Source organism: Pyxicephalus adspersus, chromosome 6 (genome assembly GCF_032062135.1).
Source record: "Pyxicephalus adspersus chromosome 6, UCB_Pads_2.0, whole genome shotgun sequence".
Classification (NCBI taxonomy): Eukaryota; Metazoa; Chordata; class Amphibia; order Anura; family Pyxicephalidae; genus Pyxicephalus; species Pyxicephalus adspersus.
Window position 1 is genome coordinate 46,281,916 of NC_092863.1, and position 25,366 is coordinate 46,307,281.

General features: G+C 38.2%; 1 protein-coding gene across 1 annotated transcript in view; it reads right to left on the reverse strand.

Annotated features, from left to right (window-relative positions):
• LOC140333749 (clathrin heavy chain 1-like) overlaps positions 1 to 8,222 on the reverse strand; it is a 58,076-nt gene extending 49,854 nt beyond the window's left edge. The window contains exon 1 of the mRNA XM_072415629.1: positions 8,072 to 8,222. Within this exon, the coding sequence (XP_072271730.1) occupies positions 8,072 to 8,113 (42 nt within the window). The 5' untranslated portion in view covers positions 8,114 to 8,222. The remainder of the gene's footprint in view (positions 1 to 8,071) is intronic.
• Between the last annotated feature and the right edge of the window lie 17,144 nt (positions 8,223 to 25,366).

A 25,366-nucleotide genomic window follows, 5' to 3' on the forward strand; every position in this document is an offset into this window, starting at 1 on the left:
TGACAAAAATGGAGGGTATCCTGTATCGTGAAAACTGGATGTCATAGCGAAAAACTGGGGTAATTTCTGGATTTACCACCCAAAATGTAGTAAAAAAAACAAGTGTAAGATCTAACTCAACAAAAAATGCGTTCCCCAGATAATTATCAGCAACACTTATTGCCAATGATTTCCAAAGTGCCCATAGCTCAAGGAGGCCAGTTAAAAATCTGCTTACTGAATCAATATAAGGCAATCTGCTGCATTAGGGTCTTGTATTCACAGCTGGGATTACTCTGAAGACTTTTGTAGAGTAAATATCTGCTTCCTAAAACACTGTGATACATTATGAATGTGAAATATGCCAAAGCAGGGAAAGTTCTGCAAAAGTCTAAACTACAAAATACAAATATAACAAAAAGAGGACTTGAGGAACTTATTTACTACTTTGTAATAAACCTTTGCATCCATAATGCATATTTTATTGTACAGCTTTCACACTTAAAGCCTTGAAGACCCCCGCTCATTTCCTCAAAACTCTGTGTAAGAATTTATTAGAATTAAAGGCAATCAAACAAGGCAATTATATATTAGGTTTAGTTATGAAATGTTTTATCATTACATTAAGCATCTGGCACTGTGGTGTCGAGGTAGAGATGCAGTACAATAGTGTGACTGTCACATCAGACCACAGAGTCCGGTATGCCTTTACAAACCATTATGTAAAAAGCTCCAACAGACCATAAGTCACAGATTTCCAACCTCAAATACTGGTTGTAGCTAAGGGTCTGCAATGCAGACACACCTCAATAAATCCTGCTATATCCAACTGAAATGAAAAACATAATGCAATGCAGCTTAAAATGTCACACATACCACATAATTAGGTTACATGGGAATTGGCTGGCCTGGATTCAAGAGGCACTACAAACATTGGTAAACATTACAAATCTACAGAAGTCCTTTAGGCTGTGTGATGCAACACATCTTTGCTGGCTCAAGGCACAGGACCTCTGACATGAATTATTATTTCAGATGTTCAGTGGAAGGGATAATATAGTTATGGGTTTCAGGCAGTGGTGCTAGCAGTAAATACTTTTACTACCCCCTCCAGGAAAGGGATATACATGTTGAAGGAATTTGTGCAATTGTTTTCTTTAGGCAGAATTAAACAGTTTGATTACTAAAGAAAAGAATGTTTGTATCAGTATGACCAATCAAACTGATTTCTTAGGCGCTATAAAACAAGTGCCCTAGATGAGCCTGCTGAAGCCTGGATTGGACTGAGAGTTTGTATTATTAACTCAGACATGAAACACCTACCTATAGGATGTTGCAGACTAGGTTCATGCATAAGGTGTTCCCCTAATTTAATAGTCAGTTTGCAAGCCACTAAAATGCAAAAAATGTTCATGAATGGGTTGTGGAATATGACATGAGTTAGGCTGTTGCCTTGCCTGCCAATTTTTTTCAGATCTCAGTCTGAGAGAACAACTCTAATGTACAGTGCAATGAAATATGTTGAAGCATTTTAACCTGCAGAGCAATAACCCAGAGTGTGGCTCAGGGTAAAAAAAAAAAAAAAAAAAAAAAAGATGTTGAAAGCGGGGTAGCTAAAACAATGAAAAACAATAGCAAATAAGCCTCAACTGGTCCGCCAGCATCCTTCTTCGCGATCCCCGTCCTCTTGCATCCTCCGGACGGCGTCCTCTGCATCTGATGAGTCACTGGGAGTTCCCAAGGACATTGGTAGATGTGGCCGTTGCGTTGGGGGAGTGGCGGGAATTTCAAATTATTTTGTATTGCATTCAATACAAAATAACTGTACTGAATGCAATACAGTGGATTTATATGTCTAAAAGCAGTACATGGTCTTTCATGAAAATTTATTTTACAGTATAATATAATAGTATAATATTTATTTAAAAAGGTTTTAAAAATAATTTTAACAATTTTTTTTTTATTCATTATTTTGACATGATTTTGGGTTTCAAACTTTATTATACTCATACAATTTTATTATACTGTAAAATAAATTTTCATGAAAAACAATGTACCACTTTTAGACATTAAATCCAGACAGAAATGAACCGGCCAGGAGATTAAATGTAGATTATTAGTATGTGGAATGTGCTGGACCTTACAATTTACAGGTTAGTAAAGGATCTTTTGTTAACAACATGCCAGATATCACAGGACACCTTTAGTGGTTTGTCCATCCATCCTTTGCAGTGTTTAGCAATGCGTTTACCTGAGCAAGCTCTTTGTTAGGAAAGTAATCACCAAGTTATGATGATTATTTCCCAAAATTATTATTATAATTATGGCAATTTGATATTTTATTACATAAGTTTTCTTCTTCAAAATACTGTTTTTCTGAATTTTAACTGAACTGTAAAAATTGTGAGGATTAGTATTGGATCCTTTTTAAGCAGCGGTGGGTGGTGTCCAAAAACAGCATTATTTATGTGTTCCCTGTTGGGAGGTTTCAGACACCTGTACACAGCAGTGCAGCCTCAGGGTACTTATGGGGACTAGTAGAATAGACAGAAAGGACTGCCAGGGACTGATGACACTGTTGAAGTTTAACAGGAATCAGCCCTATATTATGATAAACAGCACCCATCTTCTGTCTGCTCCTGCTACTCACCTTTTTACACCCTTCATGCATGGGTAGTGGCACTGAAATGCATGGCTGCTTTGTGTGAATTCAGCCTACCGAAGTACCTAATTTCCTAAAAATAACAGGATTTGAATATATATGCCCTACTGACACTGGTAGTATGTTAGGTTTAATTATCAACTTAAACTAAAATATATCCTAAACCATTTTTTCATTTACTTTAAATCGAATGAGAAAATGGTTGATACTTTTGCTTTTTATTGCTGTCTGTTGTCTAGCAGTGGGATTTGCCTTATTTTTCCTGATAGAAATTACAAAGTTTAAGGGAAATGTCACCACCAGGAAAAAAGTAAATAAAAAAGTCATATCTCTATATATGCATTTTATTGCAGTGTGCAAAAAATATTAGTGATGTTCTCAATAGGAGAGCATGGGGGCAGGAGGTAGCAGTAAGGTTAGTTGCTATCCAGAAGGCCACCTTTGCTATATGTCTAACAACTTGCATTGGAAAAAAAGTGCCGGTCTGATTTTGGCTTTGGCAGTCCATTCAACTAAAAGAGCTGCCTGAATGTTAATGCGAGCTCATTAATACACCTCAAGGAAGCAGACTTCAATTGGCCCTAAAGAAATACTTCCACCTGTCTGCCTGATGCATATTGATGCTGCTGCCCTCCCACAATGCAGTTCTCAGCCTGTCACCCAGAGCTCAATAACTATTTTTATTTAAAAAAAAAGCAGAATGTTACAAAATGCTACTGTACATTGTGATATACTGGTTACATTACAAGTATGTGTGAATAAATTATTGACAGATGCATTTTGTAATGTAACAACTATGACATATAGTTTTTCTGTGTTAATAGGAGAAAGATATTTGGCAACAGTATGTTACAACACTCTTTGTTGCATGCAAGGAAAGCTTTTATTACCAATGTCTTTACAACTTTCAAAGGAGTTATTCCACACATCATATTTTTTTATATTGGCTTGTAGATTGTTCATTAATTTTCCTTATGAGGGTATATACATTTCAAGAGTGATGAAGTGACCGCCTAAAAATTTTGTAACGTATTTCTTAGTATTTTTTACCTATAGTAACCAATAGCATAAAAGTGTTCTTTTTGCTGATCAGCTTACTTAGGTCTATTTCCAATTTTTTAATGGACAAAGGTTTGGAGAATGTCAGCTACAAGAAGATGATAGACATAGGACAAGTGCCAGACAGGAACCTGTCCCTTTTGGGGCAACCGCTAGCTTCAGCAGGCTTTTCAAGAAGTACTTAGGTGTTCAGCTATGTACACACGTCCAATGGTTCTCGGCCGATATTGGACGAGAATCTGGCGTATGTAAAGATGTTGAAAGCGCCCATCATCCATCGTCCGATCGACCATCCTAGCAGATCCACGGACGACGAACAATCCTATTGCAAGAGAAGGGGGAGAGCGTGCAGCGAGGTGCCGCTCCGACGTTCTCCCCCTCCCCTCTGCATAGAGCAGAATGGTGCTGTATGTGCAGCACTCGTTCATGCTACGTGCAGTGCTTAGTCGTTGGAAAGGATCGTGAAAGATGTGTACCCAGCTTTAGAAGTGTTTGCAGGAAGAGAATAAATTGCATTTTTACTCCAGAAGTCAAAGAACAGAAGATTTTGGGACCCTTTTAATGTCTACCCAATTTAGCTAAGGGGTTTTCTCCAGAAGACCTCCTGTTCTAGAGGGGACACAGAGATTTTGTTGCCAGCTGTACTGAAGTGTTTAATATTTATTATCGGCATGTCACCTACGGTGGGATTTATTTTATTTTATTTTTTTTAAGCATGGCAAGAGAACGGAGCTCCAGTGACAGATATTAAAAGTGTTTCTGGTGTTTGCTGGTTAGTCCATTAGTAAGTCTGTTTGGCATATGAATAATGTTTGGTATTGTTTCAGGGGATAAATAGGTTATGAAATTGGTAAAGTGTCCTAGGTTTCATCAAAACTGTGACGTGAGTGTGGGGGCATTAGTAAGAGGGCAGTCTCCAGGGAATAAACTGCAGGTTTTTAGGAAATAAAGGGTAAAAGAAGGCAGTGTTTGTAAAAAGATAAGGAAGGGCCATCTGGGCCTGCATATTCATCAACAGCATATGCTACAATTGCTTGGTGAAGCTTCTCAGCAACGACTTGAATGTCAGTTCTACAAAGACTTTTGAAATTCTTTTCTGGTTTTATATGTAAATACACATACACAAAACTGCATAGTCTACAATAGTGATCCTTAATGCTGTCCCTTATTCATTTACAAATAGGAAAGGAACCTATATTTGCTGCAATACCAGCAAATCTTAATATCCCCCCATACAATGTGGTCTCTCCCTCCTATATCATAAAATGTAAATGAGTCAAGGAGAAGGTTGAAAGTCAAAGACCCATGAAGAAAAAAAAAAGTAACATACAAAGACAAATCAAAAAAAAAGCAACATTATAAAAAGGTAAATATTTTATTTATAGAACATATCAGCCATGCCTCTAATCCATGAACAAAACTAATTCTTTCTAAAATCCTGTACATGTAAAGTAATTCTAAACATTATGGGGATGAGAAATTTCTCTCAATATACAGAACCAACAATACTGTATTATTACACAGTATTTATATACCGCTGATATAATACACAGCACTTTATAAAGTCCATAGTTAATGTCAGCTGTTCCTCAAAGTGGCTTACAATCTAATGTCTTTTATGCAGTCTAAGGTCAATTTTGGGGTAAGGTAAGCCAATAAACCTAACTACATGTTTTTGGAATTTGGGAGGAAACCGGAGTACCCGGGGCAAATCCACACAACATAGGGAGGACCTGCAAGATCCATGTAGATAGTGTCCTGGACGGGATTTGAACCTGGGACCTAGCGTTGCAAAGGCCAGAATGCTAACCACTGAGCCAATGTGCTGCCCCATAAAACTAATAAACGATGCAAATTCCACCAAGTTCCTCTTCTCCTTTCCTCTTTCGATTTTCCACATCCCTACACTGCAGAATTAGTAGAAAGTAGTACTGGCCCCTCAAAAAAGAATACTGGAATGAATAGGGTAAATCCCCCACAAGTGAAGCTGATTTTTTTTATTACTTTTGTGTTCAAGCATTCTAAAGGATTGGAAGTGGGAGAAAAGTTAAAAAAAATAAAAGTCAAGTAGTTACCTCCAGCTACCACCCCAGGGAGCCTTGCAGTTGCCAGTTTTTGCCCGGAAGTGGTAAAAGCTGCTTTTTTTTCCTGCAAGTGTGAACTAGCCCTTAAAGCAATGATGTTCATATATTTAATATGTGTATTATGTGTATGCATGTTAAGTATTTGGATTTATATGAGCAGGGCATGCCAGGAATTCTAAGAATGTAGGGAAGAAGAAAAAATTGCTGACATATGCATTAAAAACCATCTAGTCTTTTCCAGATCATAAATGTAAGCATTGTGGCAACTACATGTCTTAAAAAAAAGAAAGAGGGTCTGGGGAAACATTTTGAGATGAACATTTTAATGTTTACTTACATTTACAAAAGGATCACACAGCACTATATCTGCACTGACTAAATCAAATTACCTAAATCCAATTTTTACCAGTGACAGTGTGCAATGCATGGTAACATGCCCTAAACAAAGCAATTATTTGCCAATTACTTTCCACTTGGCTACAACAATCAGCTCACTAAAGCCCTTTTCTCACTCAATGTACCACTATAATTTACAGATCTTCAGGATTTTATTATCTATATCCATTGTAGACCTAGAACCAGACCTATAGCATGGGCAGCACGGTGGCGCAGTGGTTAGCACTCTGGTCTTTGCAGTGCTGGGTCCCAGGTTTAAATCTTTGCCAGGACATTATCTGGGTGGAGTTTGCAGGTTCTCCCCATGTCTGCGTGGGTTTTCTCCGGCTACTCCGGTTTCCTCCCACATTCCAAAAACATCCAGTTAGGTTACTTGGCGTCCCTCCAAAAAATTGACCTTACAAACTGTAATAAAGACATGTGACTATGGTAGGGACATTAGATTGTGAGCCCCTTTGAGGGACAGTTAGTGACGTAACTATGGACTTTGTGCAGCGCTGCGTAATATGATGGCGCTATATAAATACTGTGTATTAATATTAGTAAAACAATGCAAGAACAGCATTGCATGAAAATATCTGACATATATAAAGGAATGCTCAGATGATGTGCTGCTTCTACCACACAACCTGACTTCATCACAGCAGGTGTAATTTTTCTGGAATCCATCAAACCTAAAAGGTACCAAGATGTCCAATACAAAACTCTGCCATAAACCTCACCAATATGACCTTGGATTTGTAGCAAACACCCAATTTGTGAAAATGATATAGCAAGATCCTGTGTATAAAGAAATGTAGCGACATCACAATGCGGTATCAGTACATGGTTGTAAATGTATTTCAGTGTTAAAGATCTCTTTGTGCCCACCATGTACAGAGGAGGAGGAAGATCTGCCATCCTGACACTCCCAGACCCTCAATTAGAGGGAAGGTGGGGGAGAGAGCGCAGTCAGCACTTCCTGCTCCATTCTTTTAACACATTCTTTTAATTTTGGGTTTAACCTCTACACTGCTGGATGACCACAAGAGATGATTGAACGGCAGGCAAATTATCACACTAATCCTTATGGTTAAAAATATTTGTTTTTTTAAATACCTATTGATGCTAATGTATACATTTAAACAAATTAAATGAATGTGCGCTGCATAAAAATGAATAAATAAATCAACAAGGTTTAGAAATCAGAGGACGCAGGGGTGTAGCACTATGACGGGGAAGGCAAATGATGGCAGGAGGCATTTTGTCATTCATAATGATGATGACACATAGGGAATGTGATTGTGCCACCCCGCTGGTACCCAGGGATGGCAGGAAGCGGCCTCCCCTGCACACAGCTCCCCTCCTTCCTCCACTGCTGGAAATCAATAACTCAGAGAGGGAGGGGAGCTGCACATCTGCAGTACCCGCATTTCCCACACATCCAATACAGGCCCAACAAATGGAGGAGACCAGTATAGGGCTCTCTATGCACAACACTGGGCTATGCCATTCCTCATATAATCACACAGCAAGGGATCAGACACTTCCAGGAGGAGCTGTCACCATGGGCCTGAAAATTGCCATTTGATATATGATGGGTGACAGGCATAGTTTGCAGCTAGTTGTGACACAGCAGGGGGGCACTGGAGCCTTCTAATCCCTCCCTAAAATAATACACATTAACCCTACATTCCCCACCCTGCTCTGCGGCTTCTTGGAGCCAGCCAGACCCCCAAGGACAACTGCTGAATCATTTCTCATTACACACAATGGTGGCCCCCAAAGTGCAGGCCTCTCTGCATGGAGCATCACCCCTCCCAAGGAAAATCCGCTATTCCGCCTCAGGGAGCCCTCTTCTTCTCCTCTTCATAAACCCTTCACTGTAGCTTTCACACAGAGGTCCGCTTACCTGGAAATGCTCCTGGAAGCGGATAGGCAAAATCTGTGCCATGGTTGCCGCTCCACGCACAGCTCGTATCTGTGTCCTAAGCAGACTCCGCCGGCGGTGCCCGGGACACACGGTGTAACTGAGCTACAACCCGCGCAGGCGCACTAACAAGCCGGCCGCGCAGCCTCAAACATGGCTGTCCATTCAGGGGTGTGGATGTTACCATGGCAACCTTGCTTGAACGCTCGGGGGTCTTGATGCGTTTCAGGATAATGTCTCCCCCTAGCGGGAAAACAGAGTAGTGGTGATCATGTCATGTGACAGTGCAGGTTTTTTTTGGGAGGCAGATGTACTTGGAGGAATGACTGGAATTGTTAGTTCACCCAACACCATAACCCTCTCCATAAAGTACAAAGGCTCCAGTGACATGCCAGGCTTATTAGATCAATGCTCTCTTCCCCTGCCTAATATTAGTTGAAAATGTACCTGTAAAGAAGTTACTTGTTTAACTTATACTTAATTCTCCTGTAGCACTGAGAAGGGAAATTATTTTGTCATTGCCTCCATCTTGTTTTGTAGCCTCCATTTTATATCAGAATCATCAATGAGAAATATCAGGAAGGCTGACTGCATTGTGAGAAGTGATTGTCCTGTAAATCTCATAACAGCGTACCTAAACTCAGAGTTTTGATTTTACATAAAAGGGTAGACGACCCTTTTATGTTAAGTAAAAGTTCTGTGTTTTTTTTTTTTTTGCAACATCGCCCCCTAATTATCAATCACCCAGACTTCAGAATGAATGGGAACGCAAGGCTGCCCAGGACACCTAGGTCACGCATCCCGGGGGGCTCTCGGGTGCAGCACCACCCCCTAGTTCTCGATTGCTTTGGGTGCCCGCCCGAGCATCTGGGGTATGCGCAGAAAGAGCCCTTTTGTGGGGAAAAAAAAGCCAATCCCACACATGCGCAGTGAGATTGGCAAGTTTTTTCCCCAACTACGTCCCCCGATCTTGCACCTGGTTCAGGTGACGTACTAAGATGAACCAGGAAGAAGAGGAGGAAATGGCGGCACCTGGAGCGCCGGCCCAAAGACGGATACCGGGATGACGCGGGACCCAATGGAAAAGACCTCCAGACCGTTCGACTGCACTGCTAGATTAAAGGTGTCTGTTTGTTTTGGTTTTTTTTTTGTTTTGGCCAGTTCTGAGTTTAGTTCCTTTAAGTTACTTTTGTTTATCTTTTAACCAATGTATAAACAAGAAACACTGACTAATAAACTAGGGTGTGAGAGGAGATGGATATCAGGCCCATGCATTTTTTCGAGCCATCAATGACTCTGGATTCCTGAAGGTTCACTGTTTACTTCACCTTTTAATTATTTTTTTTATTACTGCCTACTGAATTTTGTATAAATAACACCATTTTCTTTAAATAAATCAGAACTGCAACTCCATAGATCAACTGGTGTCTGTGTCTATTCTCCAACGATCGTAATACTAACCTATCAACTGACTTTTCTTTAAGAAATAGACACATTTTACCTTGCTAATTTGTTTTCTTGAGAGTCATACTGAAGCTGTTGATCCCTCTTTTTATTTTTTTTAAATGTGGATAACAAAAATTCATTTTATAATGATTAGATTTAATTAAGTGGTTGATTACAGTGATTTGCTGTCTCGAAAGTCCCTTAAAGGTTTCTGTAGATCGAGAGGTTGTCATCTATACAAGCGCCCACTCCAATAACAGGGCCTCACAGGAGAATGTTTCTGGTCATTTTGTCTCCCTAAACAAGATTTATTAAAAACAGAGAGAGTGCTTGTCATCCATATTGAGCTAATAGTGAGTGAGATCGGATTCAGCTTGGAGCAGCTAATATGAATAGATAAGGGGCTGCGGAACAGGTATAGTTTTAAAGACAATGTAAACAATGGGAAGATCCTCTAAATGGTTCTCCAATATCCTAAAATGTAGTGCTTATTCTTTCCTTAATGTTCATAAAACAAAACATAAAAGTTGGGTAATGGTAAAACCTGTACATTTAATAGGCTTGGGACCATCGTAAATAGTATATGGGGCAATAAGCCTGCTGACCTCCCCTCCTAGTCATAAAAAAAGATCCTATGGAATCTGTCTTACCAAAGAAAATAAGGGACTAATCAGGCCGAATGTAGTTTTTCTTTTAAACATAAAACAGCTCTATTCCAAAAGCACAGGAGACGATGTTAGTATACGCTTCCCTGGCCATTGATGCCGTTTACTCTGTCCAGAGGTGTCACTTGCAGCATCAAAGATATCATGGAAATAGCAGCATCTCCTGCTTTCCTTTAGCCATGCTGCCATGTACCTTTTGGGTATCCCCAGCACATACGCTGAGGCTGTGCACAGCTGAAGAAGATTTTAGGAACAGAATAGATCCTGTCTTTTACCTCCCTAGAGGTAACCCCGAGTGTGTTGCTAAAAGTGGTAACCCCCGAGTCACACTCAGGGTATGTAAACATATGGGAAGGTTAGTAAATAGAGTGCTTATTAGATCCGCCGGCGTCCCGCGCCATCCATTGCCGCAATCTCCGTCTTCTTTCTTCTTCCTCCGGCCGGCTTCTGCACACGATGAGTCACCAGGGAGTTCCCGGTGACGACAGTGCGTGTGTACATTTCCGGCGGGCGGGCGGGAAATTCAAAATTCATTTGTATTGCATTCATAACAAAATAACAGTTTTTAAAAAAAACTATATAGATTTTTTTACCCTACTTAATTTATTGTTTTACATGATTTTGTGTTTCATACTTTATTATACTCATACTAATATATTATACTGTAAAAAAAATTTTCATGAAAAACAATGTACGGCTTTTAGACATATAAAACCGGAAAGAAATGAACCGCTAGGGAGGTTAACCAGCTTTGCCATTAGCTGTTAGGGCTTTCAAGCCTTTTTGCTCACAGCACACAGTGAATGACTGCTCAAGGCTACCAGAAGCTTCAAGTCATTTCTAGGGACCACACTGTGATCTACGACAACCACAAGGAATCTGAGCGCAAAGTCATGCACAATGTGGTTTAAACTAGGGTCATTTATTATCCAAAGACCATGGTACCAGGAGTAGTACTAGGTGTTCCACCCTTAGTGATAAGTAACAGAGGATTTGTAGCACTCACTTGCAGTTTATCAAATTAAAAAAAAATAAAGAACAAAGAAAAAGAACGATAGACAAGAATACATTTTTGTGTGTTTTATTTTTTCTTACTTTACTTTTATATTGATGAGGTTATTATTGGATGTTTAACCTATAAATATATTACACTGTATTTCATCACTGATCAAGAGTCCTTTGGTTTAATCATCTGGCCAAAAATGAAACTCACTGGGAAATGATTGTGTCTCCCATTCTGTGACACATTTTCTGCCAAATGATTACAAGCCTGCCCACCACGACAAGGTAGACTCTTTGGGGCAGGACCTACTCTAATCTACAATGCGCTACCCTACTTGATGCTAATCATCGTTCCTTTAATGTTGGATATGTGTTAGACCTCATCCAATAACGCGTGTGTGTGTGTGTGTGTGTGTGTGTGTGTGTGTGTGTGCGTGTGTATGCATGTGTGTGTTTTTTCTCCCCTTTTATTTGCTCTTTGTATTGAACCACTGGCTAGAATGATTCGTCAAGACCCTGATATTAAAGGGGTTCCTATCAAAACTAGGTCATTCACTATATATGATGGCCAACTGACTCTCACCAATCCTTTTATCTCTCTCCCCAATCTTCATAGGGTATTGAATGAGTATGGCTCCCTCTCTGGGTATAAAATAATTCATCTAAAACTGAAGCCCTCTAAATTTGCCATCATCCCTACAACAACAACTTCAACTACAGTATCCTTATCGATGGCGCTCTGATTATGGTAAATATTTGGGAATCTTACTTACCTCAACTTATAGTTCTTTATATGCTGCTAATTACCCTCCATTATTTATAGAAATTACTTTACTTATGCAAAAATGGCACACTTTACCATTATCTTTTTTGGTGATATAACACTAGTTACAATGTCCATTCTCTCTAAGCTTTTATACCATTTTAAAACATTACCAGTTCTGATTCCACGTTCCTCGCTTGGAAGATTGCAGGCTACGACCCTCGATTTTTTGGGGGTCCATCCCTTTTCCAAACCAGTGCTATGTTCCCTTTGAAGCCGAAGAGGCCTAGAAATTCCTGATTTTTCGAAGTACTATCTAGCAGCACACTTGCGCCAGCTTTCGTCCTGGTCTACCCTGCATTCTTTTAATAGATAGTCGGAAATTGAAAAATTGTGGATGGCGCCTATATGTCCTAGTTCCTTTTTGTGGAACTTACATCATGATGCCCCAGAGAGTTCATTGTTGGGCCCCTATACATTTCACTAGAGCTTTTTGGTTCCAGAGCAGAGATAAATGGAATTAATCCTCAGAGAGGATTATTATCAGGGTTTTTCTTAATCCTAAACACTAAACCAGCATGTCCCTTTATCAAACATCGATATATGCTGACAGTGGAAAGAGAATTGCCATTAGAAATTTGGAAAATTATATGGAAAAGTTTGTTTTATACACTATATAAGGAAAATGCATATCAAATATTTATGCAATGGTACCTTACCCCGAGTACATTACACGCTATTTTCCCGGCTGCTAGCAACATCTGTTGGAAATGCGAAGTGGAGATTGGTACAATATATCACATTTTCTGGTCATGCTCTCTCATACTATCCTATTGGACTAGGATTATTGCCCTCCTTTCTGAAATACTGGACACCCCTATATCATTAGTTGTAGTCACTCATTAACTAGGCTTGCCTATATCTAATCTCTCTAAACTGAATAGGAAACTAGCATGCCACGTATAAACAGTTGCTAGATGTCTTATCCCCAAACACTGAAAATCTGCTCCCCCCGAGCATTATTTTATCTATATGCTAGGATAAAAGAAATGCATCTCATGTAACACCTGTTGGCCAGAATATATAATAGGTTTGAAAAATTCACAGAAATTTGGGCTGCCTGGGACTCTTACCTATTGTCTACTTCTAATATGTTCTGTCATGTTACTACTGATTCTAACTTGGGTCTTTGTAATATGTCCCCCGCCATAAACTCCTCGGGACTAGTTCCAGAAACTACCATACATCTGTTTTCTGTCCTACATCCTCCTATGTTCCCATCCCCATCCCCCCTCAATCTTTCCCTCTATCTCATTTCCTTCTAGATTTATGGCTGAACCTTTATACATCTATACTTGCCTGTTATTTATTCTTTTTGATGGTTTTTCTCTTATAACTATTGAGACATTGTTTCTGTTTATTACCATTGTTTTTATTTCAAATCTGGAGTAATATATGTATGATGTACCTGTTACCATTTCTGACTTGTATTCAACTTTCTAGTTATTTATTGTTTTTCATATAATGCAGTTCACTTTTCTACGTTTATGTTTATATTTACGGTTCTCTTTTTTTATTCTCGTCTAATCCTCACTCTCTATGTATTCTTATGTTTGTTTAAAAATATTTAAAAAATTATTTTATTTTTTAAATAAAATGTCAATTTTTTCTTTTATTTGTTTACTTTTATTTTTTCTAGTAATATTAACCTTTGGGGGACTCAGCAAATCCAAAATCCAGCGATCTCCATAGATTTGTTCCCTCGCAGACTGATCCATCGCTAATTGTTCCTGATGACAGGAGCCCTGCCCAACTGTGGGGTAGAAATACCTTATTTAGCTTATTGATAAAGGAAATTAAAATAAATGATACAACACATACCTGATTGGGATGAGGTATTCGCTTGCAACGGAACCAACCAACAGATCTCCCTATGACTGTGGATTTGCTATCCAGATAGTTGGCTTTGGTACCAGTTGGATATAAAGCTTGGAACAAATTCTCTAAAGATGGTAAATGTAAATTCCGCTTCCAAGACTTCAGACAAAGCAGTAACTCGCCGTACACCTTCAATTCCAATGTCCTGGGGAAAAAATGATAATCTGTGTTAGAATAATTCTTAAAAGAAATCCAAACAAATAACACATTCATGACCTGTTTTATAAAAGAATGATAATACTATGCTACATACCTGAATGGATGCAGGACCGATTCCTGGCTGCAAATCTTCAGTGTCGGTGTCCTCAATGATATTAGGAACATGTGTCCGACAGATAGGACAGGTAGGATTTACCCTCAGCCATGTGTTGATACAAGCCTGATGGAATTCATGTCCACAGGAGAGTTGTTCGGTTTGTTCCCCCTGTTGATACTCTATCAGGCAGATACTGCAGCTTGGTTGATCCTCAGCCTGTTGATTGTTGGCAGGGGGTGTCTGGTTGTTCTGGGGTACTTGATGGTAGTCATCTCTGCGGCTGACTGATGAATGGCTTCGGTCCGTTTGTGAGTTTGGACGTCCTCTTCTTCTAGGTGTTTCAGGCAGCATATGTTGGGATACTCTGCCTCTGATTGTCACTCTTGATCTATTCCGATGACCAATTGGAGAATACTGGCCTTCAGTGACTAATATATAGGGTTAGTTATTTCTGAATGAGAGATGCTTCCCTCTAAATCCTTCTTTAGAATGATCCCAACATCTATTATTTACCATATTTAAAAAAAAAAAAAAATTCTATCTTGTGGGTTAGTGTATTGAGCCTGAACCAATAAAAGAGCTTTAACTCCCCTGGCGGTATTACCAGGTGTGGCTCGGGGTGAATTTATGTACCAAAAGCGGTAACCTTGAGCCACACTCGGGGCAGCATAAAAAAATCCTACCTGCTCCCCACGATCCAGTGGCGTCCTCCAGCCACTGTTGCATGTGGGAGGTTAAAGCAAGCTTTTCCTGACCTTTCCACCTATATGGACTGTTAATGATCAATCCCCAAATATACCAACAGTCACATTAAATCACTGAAATATTATATAACTTCTAAATATTATAGCTTCTAACTTTATGTTTTCTTACCTGTTCGGCCTTCCTCCTGTGATGGCATTCCATGGATGTTGGGCCATGAATGGCCTCTCCGTGTTGGCATTCTGATGATATAAGATGCTCTTGAAGACGATTCACCTAAATCAGGAAAAGAAAGCGAAATCTGCAGAAAATCTCAGACAAAGCGCTTTAGGGATCCTTTCAGAGTTGGCTCTTAATAGCATGTGAGAAATAGGTGTCATTTGGTTTACACCTGCTGTCCTTAGCCAACTGGCCAATGGCATTGCCCAACTGAAAAATGCAGAGGCTGAAAAATAAAGATTCTTATGAGGGTGTTAAAGCTTTGGGAATTAATTTCCAATGTTTTTAGGAAGGAAACTTGCTGTTTTTCATGTCATATAGATATGGAAGACACGGACACTAATAAAACATTGTAACTGCAGCCTTCATATAGAATCCTATTGGCCTGAACTGAATATAACTTTGTAAATTGAGAAAAGTATTACTATGTATATGAGGGCTTATAAGAGTTACGTGAAACTGATTACCATTTAGTGGATGTTAATAAACTGAGCAGGAATACAGCAAGGGTGCTTAGCCTTGTGTGGAATAGCAATGTTATTGTATTCTACTCATTTCTTCTGTTATACCAGGTCCACACACACCATACAGTCATTATTTGCCTGCTATATGGGCATTACGGTCGTGTCACCAAAGCACCAATAACTCTACAGGTGTCTCTGTGTTTTCTAGTCCTACTCTCCTTGACCTCGAGATTTACTAAAGCAGCTTTATCTAGTCACTTACAAAACTGAAATATTATGCAGCAAGGTAAAGGTTAGTTAGTGGAATTGTTGTGAAAATTTTCTTTGCCAATCAAAAAATGCAAATACATGTAAGGAAATTTAACACATTGTTTTACCTGCATATGATTATATGGTTGAAGTCAGTTAAGCTTTAACTTAATTAAATTAAGAGATATTTCATAGCTTAATCAACTCGATTATGCTGTGGATGAATGAATGGTAGAGATGTGTTTGCTCATACCACCCATACTTATGCTTGGTGCAATCAAAGGAGCATTTTAGGAGAAGAACCTGATACCAACTGTGAAGCATGATAGTGAAAATGTTATGGTTTCAAGATTCTTAAATTCTTCAAAGCTTGGGCCACTCGTCAACTATGAATTTTGCATGATACCGTATTAAAGTGTTCTTGATAAGACTGTGAGGCCTTCTGTCTGAAAGTTAAAGTGCAAATTAATCTTTTTAATGTGATAATGATCTGAAGCACACTAGCTAACCCACCAAGCAGTTACTCAAAACAAAGAGAATAAGGCTGATGGGCTTCCCTAATCAAAGCCCTGATTTGAATTTGAATAAAATGTTACACATAATGCAACTGAAGGAATTTTGCATAGCGGATTCAATATCGTAGTTTGAATGACATGACCTCATGAAATAAATTCAGTTAGTAATGCCAGCCTCTGAGGCCATCGATTTTCTTGCTTTTCCACAGTGGAGAAAGTGTGGGGGAAGTGTTCCCAGATGTCACTGCAAAGCATAGTGATCGTGTACAGCCACCCAAGCAACCAATAGAAAATCAGCCCTCCATGTATAAGCCACAGTCTGGAAGTTTTTTCTCACTGATTCTGTATGTTTGAGCAGGAGACAGAGCTTTGGAGCTACACAAGAACAGATAACACTGAACAAGAGTTTAACAGGAGCTGCAACCTGGAGTGAGAGTGTTCACTTTGTGATCTGGTGTGCAGGGATTTCTGGAGTACAAGAATTATGTTTCTGATTCTTTTGTGAGGGAGTGCAGTCACCATTTGGAATGAAAGGACTCTTTAAATAATAAAACACAAAAATCTGTTAAAAAAAATATTTAAACATGTAATATAACTGTACAGTAGCATATATAATATAAATGTGTTTTTGCCTTGAAAATCTACCCCAAGTTACACTCGGTAATACACTAGGGGGGTTAATTGTCTTTTGTCTATTATGAGATTATTACCGCCACTTGAAAATTTCTTATTATTTTGTGAATTGATTACACTCTAAAGTTTGATGCTTCATGCCTTATGTGGATTTTACTTTTCCTTGTTTTTTATATAACTGGATAAACCTAATGAGATTTGGGCTCTGTGGAACCAGTTTTTACTGTTTGGTTCTTCTTGATTCTTCATTGAAATATTTATAAGGAATGCTCTAGGGGTAAATTTGGATGAGATAAGCGGCTTTAAAAGTATCTGGTCCCCAGAGTTCCCATTCTGTCCTGCCCTCTCTTTTCCTCTCCTCCATTTTTCATGTTTTTTTCTTCTCTTTCTTTCGTGTTCGATCTACTTTCGGGTGGTACTTATCAAAAATTTTCAGATAGATATATTTAATAGTTTGGAAATATTTTGCCTTTTGGTTGGTATCTTCGCTGTACTTTATGATGGCACCATCCAGATGTTCAGTGTTTACACTTTGGGGCATGGCATGGCACCTTCTTTCTTTGTTTTGTTAGTCTTCCTTTTTATTAATATTTTTCTGTATTTCTTTGTGGTTCTTGATATGTTTGTATGTGTACAAAATTTTTCTCAATGAAAAATGTTAGGAAAATACATTTGACTCTCACTAAATGTTGTAAAAAGAAGGGTTTGTTTGCCATTCATCAGCACAAAAGTCTCATGTGCCAGTTGTAAGTGAAATACCTATTCTTTCTTTGTAAGTTTCCATGTCGGTATGGTACAGATTGCATTGCTGCATGTCAGTGCAGTAATTCTTTCTTTGCAGATGTGTTTGTGTTAATATGGCACTGATTGAGTCTCTTTAGAGTTTTCTGATTGTGACAATTCAGTTCTTGTTTCTCTGTCGTGATTTTGCTCATTTAGTTTTGATACAACTCTCCTTTTAGTCAGTTTTTTCCAACTCAGATGCCATCCTTTTCATATTTAGGTTTTGAGCTGGAGACAGAGTGCTGGGACAAAGTTACTAGCCTCCCAACTGAGCCTCCCAGGACTAATGATAGGTAAAGGTAGATTGAGAGGTTGTCATCTATATAAATGCCCACTCTTAATCAGGGCCTCACAGGAGTATGTTTCTGGTCATTTTCGCTCCCCAAAAAAAAGACATATTCAAAACAGTCTTGCCATGCATATTGTGCTAATAGTGAGTGAGATAATCACTAACTGTAATGTTGATTACTTGAGATTTATTGAGATTTATTGTATTGGAGATTACACTCAGTGAATATGAATAGTTTTAGAGATTCATATATGGAACATTTTTTAAAAAAGAGGGTGATAAATGTTGACAGGATACTGATAATGAATTCATTACTTTTAGGAATGAATGCTCTATGTTGTCTGCCTCCCTTTTGCTCTGGGGACAAATTTGAGAGGACGCCTTTGGTATGCCTTGATATAGGGGGGTAGTAAGACAAAGTAGGTCTAAAGTTAATGAATTGAAAAATGTGTTTGATTTATTTTATATTTTTTAATATTGTGCTAAAAATATATCTCCTGGTTTCAGGATGACACTAATATAGGCAAATTTGGCTTTAAAAGGGAATTATTATTATTATTATTATTAATAATATTATTATTAGTATTAATAATATTAATAATAATAATAATAATAATAATAAAAAACAGTATTTATATAGTTCCAATATATTATGCAGTGCTGTACATTAAATAGGGGTTGCAAATGACAGACACAGACATTGACACAGGAGGAAGAGAGGACCCTGCCCTGAAGAGCTTACAATCTAAGAGGTGGGGAAGCAGCATACAATAGGAAGGGGGGGGGGGGGATCTCCCACCTTCCTGTAGGGAACTGAAATATGACACATAATATAGCACTAAATTCAATCCAAGGGGAAGTTTTGACTATTCCATTAGTTTGACCAGTTCTGCTTTCTTTGAAATATTTTTTTTTAGGAAAATAGAGTTTGGTAAGCTGCCAGCCATTGCTTTTGTAAACTGTTACAATCATTTTGAAAACACACGTGCATTTTCTTCCAAGCACAAAGGAAGTTAGTAGGTTTTTATTGTGGGTGTTTTGCATGTTTATGTTCATTTTTTTAAGAAATATAAACGTGAAAAAGACATGCTTGTGTGCATTTCCAGAACATTTTCCATGCAATTGACTATATTGTAACACGCCAAAGATGCATCTATCAAAATTTTAAAAAACCTCATAACACACACTTTTGTAGTACTTCGGAGATTATAAAAATAACTATTTACCATGCATTTTTAGAGCCCTGTATTTGTGTAGTGAAGAGCACAAAAGACAAGTAGATGTGAAGGGAGCCTAAAGACCTCTTAAGCTACACACACGTGCAATAATTGTCGTTGGAAAGGATCTTCCACGATCCTTTCCAGCGACTAATGACGATTAGTGAAAAATGTTGATGCATGAAAAAGTGCTGAACGACGCGCTCTCCCCCTTCGCTTCAATTAGGATCGTTTGTCGTTTGGGCGCTGTACACACGCCAGATTCCCGTCTGATATCAGCCCGGAGCTGAATATCGGACGAGAACCATTGGAGGTGTGTACGCAGCCTTAGAGTGTTTGTTGTGTCTTTGGAAATGGAAGTCAATGTAAAGAGTTATACAGAGGTGCAGCAGATAAGGAGTAGTGGAAGGCATAGGTAAGGCTACATATACACATTAGACTTTTGTTGTTGGAAAGGATCTTTCATGATGTGAACCCTAATTTCTCAGGAATGGGGAAATGTAGGGACCTGAAGATGTAGTAGTGTAAGAACATGTACCCCTTGGCTATCTATTACATGAATTGCATTTCTCTGGAAGTATCCATTGCAGAGATTTTGGGGTACAAAGAAGGTTGGTTGCCACCTATAACTGACAGGATGCATTGTAGTTTCTGCTCCTTTGTACAGGAATGGTGAGGGGGGAGCAATATTTGACCAGCCAGCACTGTATGATAGTTTTAGTTTTGTATTTCCAGTGAATAAAATGAGCATCAAATGGTGAGTGCAGAAATTCTTGATTTGTCATTCTTTTATTTGGTGCATGTACATTACAGTAATAAGAAACATTTCAATTTATTCTCATTTTTAATTAAATCAATTCTAGTTTTAAACATTTTTATTATTTGTTAGCATTGTGGCCCGCAAGTTTTATCTCAATGTCAACGGCAACCCAGATGAAAAAAGGTTGGGCACCACTGTCTCAGATCATAACATTACAGTTAGGAACATACATAAAAAAAAAAAATCAAATACAATGAAGATTTATATAGTGGGTGTGATTTATTAAAGCTTTCCATAACTAGAGAGGATAGACTATCATGGGAGAACCTGGGTGATCCAGCAAACCTTGAAGCAAACTTGGCCTAATATATACATCAACTTTATATAAACCTTTGGCATAATAAAAAAAGAAGATTCTTCAACAATGAGCACTACTAGGCATTCCCCATAATAAAGAATCTAATTAAATCTTCCTTCCTGGATCTAAGGCTGCCATACAGGTTCAAGAAACTTTACAGAAGCGAAAAGAAATAGTGAATATAGACAAGGGAGGTGCACTTTCAGCGGTTTTGTTAAACCTTGTTTAATAAGCTTTCAGAAGAAACCTAGGAGGCTTTATTCACACAAGACTTGGTGCTTTTGCAGGTGATACAGCAATTTTAAGCCATATCAAAGTAAAGCTAGAACAGAAGCCTTAAAAAAAGGTCAGATTTAATAAGTCAAGAAATAAATCTTTGTTTGAGTACATAGCTTCATGTATCTTGGATCAAGAATCAGTGAAACAAATGTCACTGAAGAGAATAATGCTACCATGCTTATAAATATAGATCAATGTTAACATGCTTTTAAACACTTAATGAAAAGTAGAGTACTTCAGATTAGTGGTTACATATGGTTGTGAAACATGCAAAGACCTGGGATGAAACATGTCAACTGGAGACAAAACTAGTTTAAGGATATTTGAGAGAAAAATATTGGATATGATGTATAGGCCTGCACAAGACAAAAACAGAATGTGGCGAATAAGAGTGAACCATAATATAGAGCAATTAATAGATGGTACTGACATAGTCAGGATCAAATAGCTCAAAGAATTGCATGGACTGGGCACTTGGAGAGAATGAATGAAAACAGAGCAGCATAAAGAATAGAATAGAATCTTATTCTGAAGCAAGCCAAGGTCCACATTGAACTGTAGTATCATTGTGTGCAGGATGTTAGGACATCAAAGACATGGCGTCAGCGAGTGCGGAAACTCATGGTGTCACTTTAACCCCATACACACGCACACATACCTTCTCCACCGGAGGCCCTCTACTTTAAATAAATAAATAAATAGTAATAATTTAAATATATCCAAATTCAGTCCCAAAACCTGTCAGAGAAAACATGAGGCAATTGTTCTATTCATATACAAATTGGTGACAGTCCAGGCAGAAGTCGTCCTTGAGCAACCAAGCCTGCTCAAGGACCTCTTCTAAATACTTTGTAATAATAACAATAAAAAGCAAAAATCAAATATTTCAACAGTATAGGTTGCAGACCCTGCCCTTCTTTCCCACCTCTTTTGCCCACCCCATGGCTCAGCCCCGCTTGTGACAGTATGTATTGGGTATATTACCTAGGTTGAATAATATAAGCATAAAATGAGAGGATCAAAATTCAGAAAGAACCACTGAGGATATCCCCTTCAATATAAATAACATAGCCAATGGCTAGGATTTTAAACACATTAAAAGCTGCAAACATTTGGGAGCTGCAGTTCCCCCAACCAAAGGAAAGGGTTTTCTGCCTTCTGGTACCTTTTGTAACTTTAAAGGAGTGGGAAGAGGGTCTCATTTGACAAGATCTACTTTAAGAGAATACATTCTTTAGTGTAAAACTTACATAGAAATTTTTAGTGTAGAATAAAAAACGCTGATTTTATTTTAGAAAAATGCAGACAGTGAAATTGTTTCACTTGATTTTGCCTATCAAAACATTATACTTGCTTTAGTGAATGGGTTAACAACATATCTTGAGTGAGTATCTACAGCTGTAACTTCAATGATGGCTCAGGAAGGAAATACAAGGAATTGATGAATGCTTCTAGGGTCTGCAACTGTTTCCTTTACTACAGTGATTTCTGTCTGTGGAGGTTTGTGTCTGATTCCTCTAATTCCCCAGAGTATTTCATGGAATGTCTCCAATTTCCTTCTTATACTAGAAGCCTCAAGTGAAGCAGCAGTGCAAGTGTTTGAAATGTAGGACAAAATTGTCATTACCAGTAGCTATGTTGAAATTTTTCAGTTCTGCTCAGACATCTCTTATGTCTCTTGAGGAACACAAAAATACAAGGGTAACATTAAACAATCCTTTTTTGTATTCTATCATGATAAAAACTTTAATTTCTAGATATTCTAGAAACGGGTAGGTAGATATATTAAAATTTACCAAAAAATCAAACTGAGCTTTTAGAGATTAGATTTCTACATCCACTGTTTTCATAGTTTCCTACATTAAGTTATTGCAGCTGCTCCACTACTCCAATAAATTGTAACTTCTACTTTGCATCCATGTAGCTTCCACTTTGCATCCATGTTTGCATACAGTGATAGAGAGAAAGTACATAATCCAAAAGATTGGTATCACAGCTAAGCTAAAACCATTTGTAGATGAAAAAGACAGTAATAGCATTCTTCTATTGTTGGCTATGTCTGCCACAGGAGTTGTGCAAGGGGGTCCTAAACACTTTTTGGAAAAGACCTAATTATCTGGGGATTTAGAAAGTTGTACAGCAATGAACAATGACTTTGGTGAGAAACAGCAACAGATCCAAAAGCTGCAACATGCATACTTGCACAATATAGCAAAACCCTAGGTCAGGGGTCTGCAACCTGCGGCTCCGGAGCCGCATGCGGCTCTTCAGCCTCCTTGTTGTGGCTCCCTTCGGCTGCCGCGGGTAGATCTCTGATGGGGGATCCCCTTCCTCCCAAGACACTGCGGAGGAGGGGGATTCCCTATCCGGTGTTCTAATGAAAAAAATCTACCAGTGAAATAAATCTACCACGGGGCATGTACTAATGGGTGTGTACAATGACATCCCCCTCCTTTGAACCCCAATTCCTCTGGAATGGGGAGATGTACAAAAACAAAAATGTAGGTGCAAGTGGGAGACACCTGTGACTAACACCCCCTAAAATTTAATTGTTAGGCTATCATCAGAACATAAAGAACTCTGCCCATCAAAAAAATCTACCGTTATACATTGCTGGAGGCACCTGAACCCCAATTTCTCTGGAACAGGAAGGGGGTACAGGTGAACAAAATTAGAGGTGCAAGTGGGGGACACCTGTGGCTAACACCTCCTAAAAACTCCACCCATCAAAAAACCCACATTGTTGGAGGCTTCTAGTACCTAAACCCCAATTTATCTGGAAACGGGGGTACAGGTGAAAAAAATTTGAGGTGCAAGTACGGGACACCTGTGGCTAACACCTCCTAAAAATTCATAAAAACTCTGCCTATCAAAAAAAAAGGGAACTACTGCTGAACACCAAACACTGATTATTTAAAAGTCACCAAGTTAGTCCATCACCACAACAAACACTGACTGCTGAAGGTAATTTGCCAACTCCTACTGCTAAAATTACAGATTGCCTAGTTGAACATACTGACACAGAAAATGTGCAGCTAATTTAATCGGAACTCTTAAGTTGCATACTCATTCTGGTTGGCTTAAAAGTACTGAAATCATGACAGTTACTAACATTTTACCAGGAGGTCAATATTGGGGAATAAAAGAATGTTCTTCTTATAAAGGGAGAATTTTGGTAGATTCTGCCACTAAATGTATTCTCCAGTATAAGAGACCATAGATTCACATAAAGCATAATGTTTGTTTAAACTTAGCATTGCATGGTTCTCTTCTATGATAATAAAGGATCATGAATTACACATACTGGTTGTATATTTATTATTTGTATATATACTATTTCGCTGGAAGAATCAAAATTTGAGAGAATTCAATCGATTTGCTTGGAATGATAATTCACGTTTTCCTATCCACTTGGAATTTGTATTTGTTAATGAATGACCTACTGTATATACATATATGTGTAAATGAAACAATGTCCTATTTCTATATAAATTTAAATACAAATCTATGCAGTACATTTCCTTTCAGTAATATAACACAAAATATCAAGGGAAGATTAAAACTGGTTTGCTTTAAAACATCCCTAAAGTAGACCTTGCCTAAATTCCTGTGACTGAAAATAAAAGTAAATGGAAATGAAAACTATGACAAACATGTAAAGCATAACGCAAGGCAGATTTAAAATATATAACCTATAACACTAGTTTATGAATGATAATAGGGTAATCTGTAAAGGTATTTTTACATACTTTGATTAATATTTTGACAGATCAGTAGTATGACAGTGGTTCCTTTACCAGATGTAGCTGCATTAGTGAAATAATTACATGTCTCTATCTTCATTACACATAAAGACTTTCCATCTTACAATGCGTCATTTCCCATTATTATATTGATTACCAATGGCTGTTCCTGTGTATTAAAACGTCATTCTAGGAACAGAGTATAGGTAATCGCCGCAGCCAGCTTATTACACAAGTGCCCAAACATCTACAAATGAGATGGTGGGATAGGCAGGAATGTAGCTACCAAAGTGAGTATTTTTAAGGTATTGTTCTAAATAAATGCATGATGTCATCCCAAGGGCTCTTGTATGAGAATGTTTTCTATATTCACTTTCCATTTAAGGATTATTATAGGAACTTGACACTCTTCAGCCAGACAGGCTGCAACATTATAGAGTGAATATGCATGACAGTTGTAGTAGTTGCAGTAGTTCAAATGAATGTATACAATTTGTGTTTGAAAATGTTATAGCTACTTTAGCAAAGTTCTTCGATGCTGGAGAGGATAGACGTTTATGGGAGAACCTGGGTGATCCAGCAAACCTTTAATTGATCTAGTCCAGTATTGGAAACATTTGCAAAAAAATAGCAAATGAGTTTGCTGGATCAGTCAGGTTTACCCATGATAATCTATTTCCTCCAGTTTAGGAGAGCTTTAATAAATCAGGCCCTAAGTGTATTCTCAGACTCCCATACCTGATGAAATCCTATAAAGACTCATTCTAACATGTCAATGAAAATGTTTGCAATCTCTTTGTATTAAAGAGGAACTAAACTCTGGAAATTGTGCCAAAAAGGCACAAAGAGGACAATAAAAGGGTGTTGCACTTAAAAAAAATATTTTTTTACTTTACATAAAAGGGTTTTTTAGATCTGCTTTAAATAAAGTAACTATGTAACCAGCTGGGGAACCCCCCTTTGTTTGGTTTTATAACAATAAATCAAACAATGCAG